This window comes from Lolium perenne, chromosome 2 (genome assembly GCF_019359855.2).
Source record: "Lolium perenne isolate Kyuss_39 chromosome 2, Kyuss_2.0, whole genome shotgun sequence".
In the NCBI taxonomy this organism is placed as follows: domain Eukaryota; kingdom Viridiplantae; phylum Streptophyta; class Magnoliopsida; order Poales; family Poaceae; genus Lolium; species Lolium perenne.
The window spans coordinates 321,488,202-321,502,031 of NC_067245.2; the positions used below are offsets into that span (position 1 = coordinate 321,488,202).

Genomic DNA, 13,830 nt, shown 5'->3' on the forward strand with positions numbered 1-13,830 from the left:
TTTGTTGGGATCCGATGGATAGAGAATACTATGTTATGTTGATTATCAATTTATGGCTATGTGTTGTTTATGATCTTGCATGCTCTCCGTTATTAGTAGAGGCTCTGGCCAAGTTTTTACTCTTAACTCCAAGAGGGAGTATTTATGCTCGATAGTGGGTTCATGCCTCCATTAAATCTGGGACAGTGACAGAAAGTTCTAAGGTTGTGGATGTGCTGTTGCCACTAGGGATAAAACATCGATGCTATGTCCGAGGATGTAGTTATTGATTACATTACGCACCATACTTAATGCAATTGTCTGTTGTTTGCAACTTAATACTGGAAGGGGTTCGGATGATAACCTGAAGGTGGACTTTTTAGGCATAGATGCATGTTGGATAGCGGTCTATGTACTTTGTCGTAATGCCCAATTAAATCTCACTATACTCATCATATCATGTATGTGCATGGTCATGCCCTCTCTATTTGTCAATTGCCCAACTGTAATTTGTTCACCCAACATGCTATTTATCTTATGGGAGAGACACCTCTAGTGAACTGTGGACCCCGGTCCATTCTTTTACATCGAATACGATCTACTGCAATACTTGTTCTACTGTTTTCTGCAAACAATCATCATCCACACTATACATCTAATTCTTTGTTACAGCAAGCCGGTGAGATTGACAACCTCACTGTTACGTTGGGGCAAAGTACTTTGGTTGTGTTGTGCAGGTTCCACGTTGGCGCCGGAATCCCTGGTGTTGCGCCGCACTACATCCCGCCGCCATCAACCTTCGACGTGCTTCTTGGCTCCTACTGGTTCGATAAACCTTGGTTTCTTACTGAGGGAAAACTTGCCGCTGTACGCATCACACCTTCCTCTTGGGGTTCCCAACGGACGCGTGTTGAACGGAAAGACAATACGTCATCTACGCGCAGCAGTCCCTCTTGAAGCAAAAGGACTTCTTGAGGCGAGCGGTGAGCTTGGCGAAGAGGCCCTTTTGCTTGATGGAGTTGGGCACATAGTCGGAGTCGTTGCTGTCGGCATCATCTTTGTCCTTGTCCCTTGCGGCTCCTTTGCCAAACCTTGGAAGGTCATGATCCTTGACAAGAGGACTCTTCTCCTTGTGAATGGTGACGTTGGGGCGGCATTGCGCAAGAAGATCTCCGCGGCCTTCTTGATCCCATTTGAGACAAATGAGCCTCATGAGATAGGGAGCGTATTGAGGAAGCTTGCGGAGGAAGGCACAGTCACGCATCTCATGCCACATGTAGTCCATGATGTCCAGTTGCTTGCCGCGGCCCCTCAGCTGATGAGTGCGCACAAGGAGATTCACAAGGAATCCGTGCACCTCGTCGTGGTTGGTATGCTTGGGGTTGATGGTGCTGCGGTAGATGCGGTTCATGATGTCATAGACCGGCAGAAGTCCCTTGGTGCTACCACACAACATCCTCCCTCGAATGTAGAGGTCGGCCATCTTCTCCTTGGCCATGGGCTTGGCTTGGAGATGAATGCGGAAGTAGTTGATGTCGTTCAAGGGGAGCTCATAACCAAGGCATCGAGCAAAGTCTTGCCATGAGGCCTCCATCACATGCTCCTTGGTCATCCACTTCAAAGAGCGATAGCCTCCTTCATCCTCAAGAAAGACCACGGTGGCATAGAATTGGCAAATCACCTCCCGGGAGAAATCATGAGAGAACGTCATGATGGGAATGAGACCTTGTTCTTCACATATCTCCAAAGCTTCTCCAAAGTAGTCGAGGTCAGAGCGGAGCTTGTCCATGCTTATGGAGTATTGGGGGCAGCACTTGAACTCTTTGGCCCCATAGACCTCGTAGTAGATCTTCTCTTGACTTATATGATGAAAGTAGGCATTGGCGAGCATTTCTTGGGAGCAAATAAGGATTGGCTCCCCGCACCTCCAAGAATTGGCGTTTCTTCACATCAAGCATAGACTGTGGGGGTCCCCTTGCCCCTGCTGCTGCATCTCTCTGTCTCTTGGTGGTCCTTGACGGCATGATCTCCTCTTGCTCATCATCGCGATGACGACGAGAGGATGGCTTGACTTTGCCACCACGGGTCTTTGGTGCACCGGAGGACATGGCGGAGAAGGGGTTGGAGAAGCTTCTCCACGGAGGAGATTGGGCCGATAGCGGCTGGAAAAGGAGATCGGGGCCGATCTCCTCGAGCTCTTGAACTTGGGGCTGCCCTTTGACTCGAGGTGGAAGAGGAAGAAGTGGTGAGTGGGGATGACCCGACCCCAACCGGTACCTCTTGTCAAAAGGGGCAAGCGGTAGTACCGCTCTTAGAAGCGGTAGTACCGCTTACCGGTACTAGCCCGGTACTTAGAGCGGTAGTACCGTTCATGGGAAACTGTCAGTTTCGTCAGAGAACTGCCCCAGAGCGGTAGTACCGCCCCAAGAAGCGGTAGTACCGTCCACAAATTCAAAAAGAGCTCAGATTTTGGTGTAGACTTGTGCTTTTAGATGGAATTGGCTCAAGAGGTGGATGATGGCTTAGGATTAGATTACGGAACTATTAAGGTACTACCCAACCAAGCTTGCAAGAATCAAAGCTAGAAAAACCAAGCTTGGGTGAATCTCCCGAGAAGAAACAAAGAGGAAAGAAGAAACGACAAACAAAACACGAAGAGAAAAAGAAAGAGAAATAAAAAAGAACAACACCTCCTCGGAGAGAAGGTTTGGTGGCCGAGGCCACCGTGTAAGAGTTTGGTAGTGTGAGGTCGCGTAGAGACCTAGGACTCACGACTACTACTCAACCTGAAGCTCATAGTCACTTGATTGACGAATAGCGCATGCTTTGGGTTTCTTTGTGCATCATGGGGGGAGGGATAGCTCAATAATTTAAACCGCACTCCCCCTATGTCCATGCGTGCTTTACATCTAGACATATGGCACAAGAGTGGTATAGGTATCCACTTATGACACAATGCCCAAATGAGAAGCACAAGGGTTGAGAGGCAAACCTTGACGATAACGGATAGAGAGTGAGTCCATTGTCTTGTTGGGCACATTTGGGAAGAATAGATCCTTGGGATTGCTATACCGTTGAATCCCATCGCATCTTGCTCTTAAGAATATCTTGTGCTTTGCTTGGATTATGAGGGAGTCTTGACGCATTAGCATCCCGGCGAGAGAAGATCAAAAGGATAGGTTCGTGTGAGGTTCCTTGATCATCATTGAGATTTGGGTCCTCGCCTTGACGTCATTGATGTTATTGCCGAACTTGAGGTTGTGGAAGAGGTGTCTTATCACTTGGTTGTCCAAAGGAGGTGACTTGGCCTTGTGGTGTAGATGGCTCCATATAGATGGAACTTCGTCCTTCCCCGGTACTCATAGAAGGTAGCATTTGAGATTGGTGAGAGCCAACACTCATCCTTCTTATGGTAATCGGGGGAATTACATCTCCTTTCTCACAAGAAGCACTTCGCCTTCTCCAAAGAACTATCATATCTATCAAGAAGTCTCATCACTTAATACCACATGCCTCTCAATAGACTCATATTCCATCATTATGCTTGAGTGTCTTCTTAGGTTTGTCTCTCACTTCCGGCAACCCTATGAGGTTAGGGTAAGAGTATGGCTAGGAGCAAAAAGTGGATTCCTTCTTTGCCAATGAAGAAATCCAAGATCTTGAGAACACACTCCGTTCCATTGTTGCCTCTTCTTGCAAGGATTATGTCATAGAACTTGTATCGAAATTGTTTGGGAAGCTTCATCATGATGCATTTCCTTTCAACACAATTCCTACAAAACACAATCTCTACACAAAGAAGCAAATTCCATTAGTCCTAGACCGTGGCCCCTTGAGGAGACTAGCTCCAAAAGAGGACCACAACATGTTCATAATAGTAGCTACAAAGACCCAAGAGTGTAGAGCAATGAACAAAGAGTACATATGTAGGAGTCTTGACAAGATAGGACTTTGATCACCACTTTGTCAAGGCTCCAATACCTTTAAGCTTGATTGTGTGTTATCACCAGAATTTGACCGAGTCAGAGGTGGGCCGCGATCAAGATGGGCTTGAAGAATATACATGGAAGGAATACGTGAATCGGCCTTATATGCAAAGTTTGGGCGAGTTTGCCCTTGTATCTGTAAATATGATAGGATACGTGTCGGTTAGTTAGAGTTTGGCTCGTGCACGGTTGGGATTTTTCCCACGTTAGAAAGTCTACGGACTATAAATATGTATCTAGGGTTTATGAAAGAAACAACAATCACGTTCACCACAAACCAATCTAGGCGCATCGCCAACTCCCTTGTCTCGAGGGTTTCTTCCGGGTAAGCATCATGCTGCCTAGATCGCATCTTGCGATCTAGGCAGTACACGTTTATTCGCTGTTCATGCGTTGCTCGTACTGAAGCCTTTTTGATGGCGAGCAACGTAGTTATCTTAGACGTGTTAGGGTTAGCATTGTTCCTCGTATCATATGCTATCGTCGTGCAACCCTGAGACGTCTAGCCGCCCTTACACCTATCTTAGGTGTAAGGGCGGCACCCCGCTTGATCATTATTTAGTAGATCCGATCCGTTATGATTGCTCCTTGTTCTTCAAGGATTAGTTTAATATCTGCATAGTTAGGCCTTACAAACGGGTTGAAGGATCCAGTGGCACGTAGGGTGTAGTTTGCTAGCCCTAGACAGGATGTTCCGGGGATCAACCTCGTGTTGGTTTTTAGGCCTTGTCTAGGGTCGGTTTACGATCACCGTGCGTGGCCGCCAGGCTCAATCACGAGTAGGATGTTCCGATTATGTGGTGAAAACCCTAGATCGTAGTAGGTCGTTTTAGCTTTGTTTTGATCAAGCAGGACCACCATATATTCGTACACCTCGTACGGATCATGGGTGGATCGGCTCTTTGAGCCGATTCACAGGACAACCTGAGAGCCGATCGAGGCTCGTATTTAATGTTTACGTGTATGCCATGCAGGAAACTAAGCGAGGCACATCCATCACCTTCCTGACCAGGTATAGGTCAGGTGGCACGCCCTTGCACCAGCATCGGACGTGCGTGCCGAGTCTTTGCGGGCCGTCGCTCGGAGGGACCAGGGCCAGCCGCAGTCCTGGGAGCCTCCCGGCTCTACCGTGTTGCCCGTCGTTGCTCGCCGGTGGGTTTCTGACCGCAACATTGTGTCGTCGTCATGAGAAAGATGGATATAAGGACTTGATGATGACACCAAATTCCTTGCTTCCGGACATAAGACTTGTGGCTTCAAGATAACCACCCAATAAGCACCTCCGAAAGCAAGGCCCTTCATGGATCAAGAGTTAGAAATAGGAGCCCATTTTACAATGGGCTCTACCTCCATATCCTTTGCTTCATTGATCCTTCCTTCTCTCTCAATCTTCTTTGGCATAAGTCCTCGTGGGCTTCATGGCGTAAGTCCTCGTGGGCTTCATGGCGTAAGTCCTCGTGGGCTTCAATAACTCCTTCCAAGAATTGGACTTGAATTTGGAGACTCTCAATCTCGGACCTCAAGTCATTTGCTTCATCTTCTCGGTCCACTAGAGCTTCCTCAAGAAGTGAATTCCTTCTCTCGAGTGAATGCTTGTGTCTCTCCAAGGTGGCATTGTCGTCCTCATGATTACGACAAATGTAGTCCTTGCTTGAGCGTTTGTATTCTTCTATGGCTTCATCTTGCATAAGCTTGATCACCATAAGTTTGTCCTTGCTCCTCTTAAGATAAGCAATTTCATCCTCATGGTTACAACAAGTGACCTTTTCTTTGCTTGAACGGATCCACTCCAACAAGGACTCATTTTGCCTCTCATTGACTTCAACTAGCTTGGCCTTGTGTTTCTTTAGAGTGGCAATCTCTTCTTCATGATCACAACATTGCACCTTCTCTTTACTCAAGCGATAGTATTCATCTAACGCCTCCTCTTGAGTTGAGATGACATCCAAGAACTTTGCATTGTGTTTTCTCAAGAAGCATACTTCGTCAAGGAGCTTGTCACAACATGAATTAGGACCTTCATCTTCTTTCTTCTTGGCAAAGGTTGCAACATCCTCAATTGACCATTCATGATCTTCTTCAAGATAATTCTTCTTTGTCTTGGGTTTGTCCAACCAACCAAGAGTATAATCTCGATCCTTGAGTTGGGAGATGAGAGAGTTGTTGTAGTCTTCAAGAATAAGAGCACTAGTTTCAAGAGTCATGCGCATGCACACTTCATCCTCATAAGCTTGGGTGAGAGAGATAAGCTCCAATTCCTTCTTCTTTTCGAGCCCTTCATTTTCTACCATGTGATCTTCATCTTCAAGCATATTGGTTCTAGGCTTCTCGGTGGAGGAAATCTTGGTGACTTCAATGTTGGGGAATAACTTGGGGAGCCCTTTGAGAAGAGGACTACACTCGCTCTTGCAAACGAGCTTTCCATCATGTTCATCTCTTCTCTCAAAGATACATTCCGCAACAAGATGCCTTTTGTCACCACAATTGGAGCACGATAATCTTGAGCTTTGTCTCTTGATTCCCTTCAAGTGTTCACGAAACAACGCAAACTCAAACTCAAGCTTGCGGTTAGAGTTGTTCGCATGTTTGAGGAAGAGCATGTCAAGTTTGTCCCAAGCTTCCTTGGCGGTCTTGAGCGTGTGGATATGAGCGCGATCCTTGGGAGTAATGGCCAAGTGGATCATGTTGATGGCGATGGCGTTAAGTTGGTTGTCCACCACTTCTCTTCTTGTCAAGTTCATATGGTCTCGTGGTGAATAGCCTTCCTCAATGATACGCCACAACTCGATGGAAGCACTGTGCATATGGGAACGCATTAAGAATTTCCAATCACCAAATCGATTATAATCAAGTAGTAGAGGTGGAGGACCATGAGGTAAAATGCATGGCATGGGTATTTGAGCATTTGAGTCATAATCACTTGATGGAGATGCATCCTTCCCCTTTGATGAGGTGTCAACATCCTCAAGATCCTTTTCCCGATGTGAATTTGTTGATTGCTCAACAATCTCAACACAAGGAAAAGAGTCGACTTGTGATGGGAAAACATTGACACCTCTATGAGTATCTATGATGGGGTTAGGCTTTGGAGTAATCAACTCCATCATCATGGCCTTCAATTGAGATACAATGGATGACTCCAATTTCTTGAGGTCATACAAAGTAGCCGGAGTATTATCGGCACTTGATGATGGAGATGATTGCTCACGGGAAAGGGCTCCATTCACAACCACCTCTTGTTTGGCCATTTCTTAGGCGGTAAAGCCCGAGCAAGAAAACCTCGCTCTGATACCACTTGAACGGATCGTAGCGAACAAGAGGGGGGGGTGAATGGCGCTACGGCAAGTTTTAACCTTTTTCAAGTTTTAGCGCAACGGAAGGTAAAGGTGATAACTTTTGCAATAGCGGTGTTCCTACAATGAAGCTAGAGCATGTGCAACAAGTAAAGGAATCAACAAGATAGTAAGAGTGAGAAGCGAGACAACCGGGGGGGGGGGGGGCGAGGCGAGTCGAGGTTTGTTTCCCGCAGTTCCCTCCACTAAAGGAGGTACGTCTGCGTTGAGGAGGTGCTAGTCTCACACAAGAGACTAGGCGGCCACACCACGAAGGAATGCCTCACCCTCTTCCTCGAGAGAGCTCCACGGAGGTGCTCTCCCTCTTCCACTAAGGCACCGGTCGAGGCGGTGATTCCTTCACAAGGTTGGGGCGAGCTCCACACACACAAGGATGCTCCCAACACCCTATGGACTAGTACATCACCAAGCTAGACTCCATAGCTGCTCATCTCCAATGCTCCACCATAGGAACCTATCTCCAATGCTCCACCAAAGGAACCCCTCCAATACTCCACCAAGAAGCTCCTCCAGTGCTCCACCAAGGAGCTCTTCCAGTGCTCCACCAAGAAGCTCTTCCAGTGCTCCACCAAGAAGCTCTCCCACCAAGGAACCCTAACAACAAGATCCACTAAGGACTACCACGAATTGGTGAACTTTCTCTCGGTGGAATGATAGATCGGGGTCTCCTCCACCACCACACAAAGTATGAACAAGATTAATTGGGTGGATGAGGAGATCCCCTCAATTTTGAGCTCATCAACAATGGAGGAGAGAGAGAGAGAAGAGCTAAGGCTGGGTGGAGAAGAAGGGGCCTTTATATAGGTCCCTCCAAATCCAACCGTTGCCCACTATTTTTGCCTAAGCGGTACTACCGCTCCTAGAAGCGGTACTACCGCTCTGAGTTCGAATTCCATACTGAACTTGTCCACGTGGACACATTGCGGTACTACCGCTCGCGGTACCGCTTGCGGTACCGCAATGGGGTCCAGACCTTACTGGATCCCAAGCGGTACCCGAGCAGTACCAGAGCGGTACTACCGTAACGCGTTACGGTACTTAGCGCGGTATCGTGGGCAGTACTACCGCCCTCAAGCGGTACTACCGCTCCAGGTACCGTGAAGGTACCGCAACGTGTTCTGTGGAGCAAAACCTTGTGCAATGCTCAGAGCGGTATCACGGGTGGTACCAGTAGAGGTAGCGGTACTACCGCTCCTGGTACCGGTAGTACCGCTATGGCTAAAACAGCTTTCCTCTCTTCCTCTCCTACCATGTCACCTCACGACACACACGCAAAACCAGAAACCCTAAGAGCTACGCTTCGGTCTTCTGATCATAATGTGCTCAGCGAGGGTACCGTGCATCTTGCAAACCTATCAATGACAAACTTTGTGCACGGTTAGAATTGTTCGAGTGTTGTTATCAAACACACAAAACACGGGATATGGATCTTGCTCTTACAGATTGTTTTCAAATTAAATTACAACAAATAATAAAACAAGTAAACAAATATAATAAATAGGGGTAGATGCTACATCAAGGTGCCACGGTATTTCCTTTGATCCTCCACAAATGCTCAACGAGATCAGCTTGAAGTTGCTCATGAACATTGCTGTCACGGATCTCTGCGTGCATGGCGAGAAAATCAGCAAAATCTGCAGGCAACTCATGATCAACCTCCGCAAGAGGGCCTTGACACTCATAGGGACCAACATGTGACCTAGCATGATTCTTGCGGTCATCCTCGATGATCATGTTATGCATGATCACACAAGTCTGCATCACCTCCCACATTTGGTCGTGAGACCAGCTTAGAGCAGGGTACCGGACAATGGCAAATTGTGCTTGAAGCACACCAAATGCCCGCTCGACATCCTTCATGCAAGCCTCCTGTCGCGTAGCAAAGTGAGAATTATTCAGACCTGATGGATTCGAAATTGTTTTGACAAAAGTGCCCCATTTTGGATATATACCATCGGCTAGATAATAGCCTTTGGTATATTCGTGGCCATTGATCTCATAGTTGCATGGTGGAGCATGCCCTTCCACTAGTCTGCTGAACACCGGAGACTGCTGCAACACGTTGATGTCATTGTGTGATCCCGCCATGCCAAAGAAAGAATGCCAAATCCACATGTCATAATCTGCCACAGCTTCAAGCACCACACTACAATATCCATGACGGCCTTTGTATATACCTTGCCAAGCAAACGGGCAGTTCTTCCATGCCCAGTGCATGCAATCGATGCTTCCAAGCATTCCAGGAAATCCTCTAGCAGCATTTTGTGCCATGATCCTTGCAGTCTCTTCCTCAGTTGGCCCTCTCAAATAGTATTTGCCAAACTTTCCCACCACAGCTCGGCAAAACTTGTACATGCACTCAATGGCAGTAGACTCACTCATAGAAGGTAGTCGTCCTGTGTATCGGCAGGTGCTCCGTATGCAAGCATCCTCATGGCGGCGGTGCACTTCTGAATCGACGAGAACCCGAGGACGCCTACAGCATCGAGCTTGAGCTTGAAGTAGGGGTCGAACTCTCGAACGCCGTGGAGGATATTCATGAACAGCCCCTTGCTCATCCTGTACCGGCGCCGAAAATTGTCGGCATGTGTTGCGTCGTCGGCGAAGTAGTCGTTGTGCAGCATGGCATGCCCCTCCATCCTCTGTCGGGGCTTCGACTTCTTTCTTCCCGGCCTTGATCCTCCGCGGCGCGGCCTCTTCCTCTTCTCCGCCTCAGTGTCGAGCAATTCCTGGAGGGACGCGATGATCAGCAAATGCTTCCGCAGGTCGTCGTCGAAGGCTTGCTCGTCCTCCAGCAGCAGGGCAACCGTCTCATCGTCGCTGTCCATGGCTGAAGCAAAATAAATGGTTAAATTTGCGCCGAGGCAGACGACGCAACAAACAGCGGCCAATCGCGCCTACCTGGCAAGTCGTCGAGCACCTTCTATGCGCGGAGGTGGGGCGGATTTGACGGCGCGTTCTGGGACGCGCTGGCGACGCGGCGGCGGCGGCACGACCGGCGGGAGCCCCAGCCGCGACAACGGTTCCGACTCTCAGCAGAGATCAGACGCCCAACCGGCCAGGAAATCCAGCGGCGGCGGTGGGGTAGGAGGCGCGGGAACGAAGGAGCGACGAGAAAAGAGGCGCGAACCAACGGTTTATGCAAATAGTCGCCGACATGTGGGAGCCCGCCTCGCTTTTCGTTGTGTCCGGCGTCCCCGGTGCGTCCCCTGTGGGACGGGGACGGGCTCGGGGCGCCGAACACCGTATCGGGCCGCGCCGGACAAAAATGGGCTTTGGGGGACGCGGCTGGAACGTTTTTTTTTTGTCCGGCGCGCCCCAAAACCCTTTGGGGAACGCGGCTGAAGATGCTCTAATTTCATCACTTTAGGGGCTGTATACCAGTCCAATTTAACACCATCTAAGTTTGACCGGAGTTGACAGAAATATAAAAACCTACGACACCATATCAATATTAGCATATTCAGTCTAAAATATATGTTTTCATAGAATTTTTTTTTCACGTTACGCTATGTAGATATTCGTATTTTCTTGTTTATATTCGTTTCATGGAAATAGAGATAGATAAGTGGAATTTTTGATAAATGGAACATGGGACGAAAGAGGGTCCAAATCATCGAGGTAGCTGAGCATCAATGGCACTGCTCGCCCCGTATCTGGAAGAATAACCTACAGGTACACCACAGGCTGCGGTGCCCACCAGGCCACCACCCACACCTTCATACTCGTCGGAAGTAATTTCCAGGGAACTGTTTGTTTGTGTAGCTGTCCCAGGAAATGTCGCCGTCCCTCCGTTCTGATTTAGTCTACATTCTAGAGAAAATAAGACAATCTAGTATTGCATTTATTACAGTACTTAAATATGTAAACAACCAATCCAAACTACATGAAAAATAACAACATCCAATAAAGAGAGCAAAACCACTTCGTTTTCAGTGTTGTCGTTGACTAAAAGCTAGAATGTTGAGTATTTCAGAACAAATTTTGAGGTAGAATGTAGACTATTTCAGAACGGAGGGAGTATGTTGCAGAAGATTGCCTGCTTTCGTATTAACTACCAAAGCAGTCTCATCCACGGAAGCAAACACGTCGGTACGTGAGTTCCAGAATATGCCACAGCACACCACACTGGACACTTGACACGACAAAACCCCAACCTAACAAACCTTTTTCTTTCAACAGTAAAATAAACTAAAAGCCACCAGAAAAAGAAGAGCTGGTCAGTGCTTCTTCGCGTGTGTGATCACACGGGTTTTCCTTTTCAAAAGAATAGTCACTAGCACAGTTTGATTATTCGTTTCACGACTTCCAATGTGGCGCGCAATCTCATCCCCTCGTCGTCGTGCAAACAAACAAGAACAAGAAACAAGATCCTCTAGGCCTTGGTGGCGGCGGCTGCCGGCGGCACGAAGAAGTGCTGCGACACGATGCGGCGCTGGATCTTGCCGGTGGCCGTCTTGGGGAGGTCGTCGGCGATGTACACCTTCTTGGGCACCTTGAACGCCGCCAGGTTCCGCCGGCAGAACGCCACCACCTCCTCCTCCGCCATGCTCACCCCGTCCCGCGGGATCACCGCGCAGTGGATCTCCTCGCCGTACTTCTCGTCGGGGACCCCGAACGCCACCGCCTGCGCCACGTCCGGGTGCGACAGCAGCACCGAGTCCACCTCGATCGGCGAGATCTTCTCGCCGCCGCGGTTCACCAGCTCCTTGATCCGCCCCACCAGCCGCACGAACCCGTCCTCCGCGTCCCGCACGCCGATGTCGCCCGTGTGGAACCACCCGTACGCGAACGCCTCCGCGTTCGCCGCCGGGTTCCCCTTGTACCCCGCCGTCACGTTGGCCCCCCGCACGCACACCTCCCCGGGGCTCCCCGCCGCCACCTCCCGCCCCTGCTCGTCCAGGACCGCCAGCTCCATCTTCCCCGCCGGCCGCCCCACCGAACCCGGCTTCCGCGCCCCGTCCTCCGGCAGCGGGTTCGACGTCATCATGTGCGACGCCTCCGTCATCGCGTACGCCTCCAGAACCGGCGCCCCGAACGCCGCCTCCAGCCGCTCCAGGATCACCGGCGCCAGCGACGCGCTGCAGCTGCGCACGAACCGCAGCGCCGGGTACCCCTCGGGTTTCGACGCGTGCCGGTCGAGGATGATCTGGTGGATGGTCGGCACCGCCGTGTACCACGTCGCCCCGGCCGCCCGCATGTCGGCCCAGAACGTCGACGCCGAGAACCGCCCGCCCGCGGGCAGCGTCACCGCCGCGCCGGAAGCCAGCGACGACAGCAGCGCGCACATCAGCCCGTGCACGTGGAACAGCGGCAGCGTCACCACCGTCGCGTCCGTCTCCACGAACCGGTACGCCGCCCGGATGTTCTGCACCGACGCCGCCAGGTTGCGCTGCGTCAGCGGCACACCCTTGGGCCGGCTCGTCGTGCCGGACGTGTGCAGGAACAGGGCCACGTCCGACGGATCGTTGTCGCAGGAGAGGCCGTTCTCCTGCTGGGCGCCGTTTTCTTTGGCATCGGGGAGGCCGGAGAGGTGCAGCGGGCCGGCGGGGGAGACGAGGGTGGTCGTGGCGGCGTGGACGAGGCCCAGCTTGGCGGCGGCCGCCTGCGCGGCGGCGTTGCCCTCCGCGTTGGTGACCAGGAGCCGCGCCTCCGAGTCGGAGAGGTAGAACTCGAACTCCTCCTGCGTGTACGCCGGGTTCAGCGGCGCCGCCACGGCCCGCGCTCGGATCACCGCCAGGAACGTGACCACCAGCTGCAAATCAGAGCACGATCACCGGCGGTCAGACAAAGAGAACAGAGAAAAGAATCCATCTTTGATTGGGGCGACTGTTTGATCCAGGTTCTTAATGTTTTATTCTCTCGAACGACTGTTGAATCGGAGAAAACCAGGAAGGATGGGTGGGGATGGTTACCTCGACGGTGTTGGGGAAGCAGAGCGCGACGGTTTGGCCCGGCCGGACCCCGGCGCCGTGGAGGCGCGCGGCGGCGGCGTCGACGAGGGCGTCGAGGTCGGCGTGCGTGAGGTCGATCTTGCCATGAACGGCGATCGCGCGGCGCGACGGGTGGGCGGCGGCGGCGGCCTTGAGCAGGGCCGTGAGCGTCAGGGTCTCCTCCTCCATCTGCGACGGTTACGCCGGCGGCGACGGGTGCTCGATCCGGTCTGGTTTCGTGTTGGGCTGCGGCGTCGTTGAGGGCGTGTCACGGATCGTGTGTGGTGACTGGCGTTCGCTTGTGTTGGTTGCGGCTTATATACTGGTACGACGGAGGAAGAGGCCAGGGGCCGGTTTTGCTTTGCAGATGCTTAACTTGCGATGGGGACTGACTTTGATTTCAGTATAACTCAAATCAAAATTCGGTATGTGCATCGACAGAAAAGGAAGCTTCTTCTGCCATTGTCACAAGAAAAATCATCACTGAAGAAACTTATTACGCACACGACGGCGACCACCTGTCGGCCACTCGTCCTGTTACGACCAACCGGTGGTACTAGTTCATTGCCAAGTGTACGT

At 50.8% G+C, this 13,830-nt stretch overlaps 1 protein-coding gene across 1 annotated transcript; it reads right to left on the reverse strand.

Moving 5' to 3' along the window:
* Positions 1–11,476: 11,476 nt before the first annotated feature.
* On the reverse strand, positions 11,477–13,553 carry LOC127336623 (oxalate--CoA ligase). Its single transcript, XM_051363457.2, has 2 exons — positions 13,234–13,553; positions 11,477–13,073 (listed from the first exon to the last, which is right to left on the reverse strand). The coding sequence occupies exons 1-2, from the start codon at positions 13,438–13,440 to the stop codon at positions 11,694–11,696; spliced, it is 1,587 nt and encodes a 528-aa protein (XP_051219417.1). The 5' UTR covers positions 13,441–13,553; the 3' UTR covers positions 11,477–11,693.
* Positions 13,554–13,830: the final 277 nt, after the last annotated feature.

Excerpts from the sequence above, each read along its gene's own strand:
- LOC127336623 (XM_051363457.2), bottom strand. The coding sequence starts at position 13,440 with ATGGAGGAGGAGACCCTGACGCTCACGGCCCTGCTCAAGGCCGCCGCC. Across the intron at positions 13,074-13,233 it reads GCTTCCCCAACACCGTCGAG|CTGGTGGTCACGTTCCTGGC; the intron begins GTAACCATCCCC and ends TCTGATTTGCAG.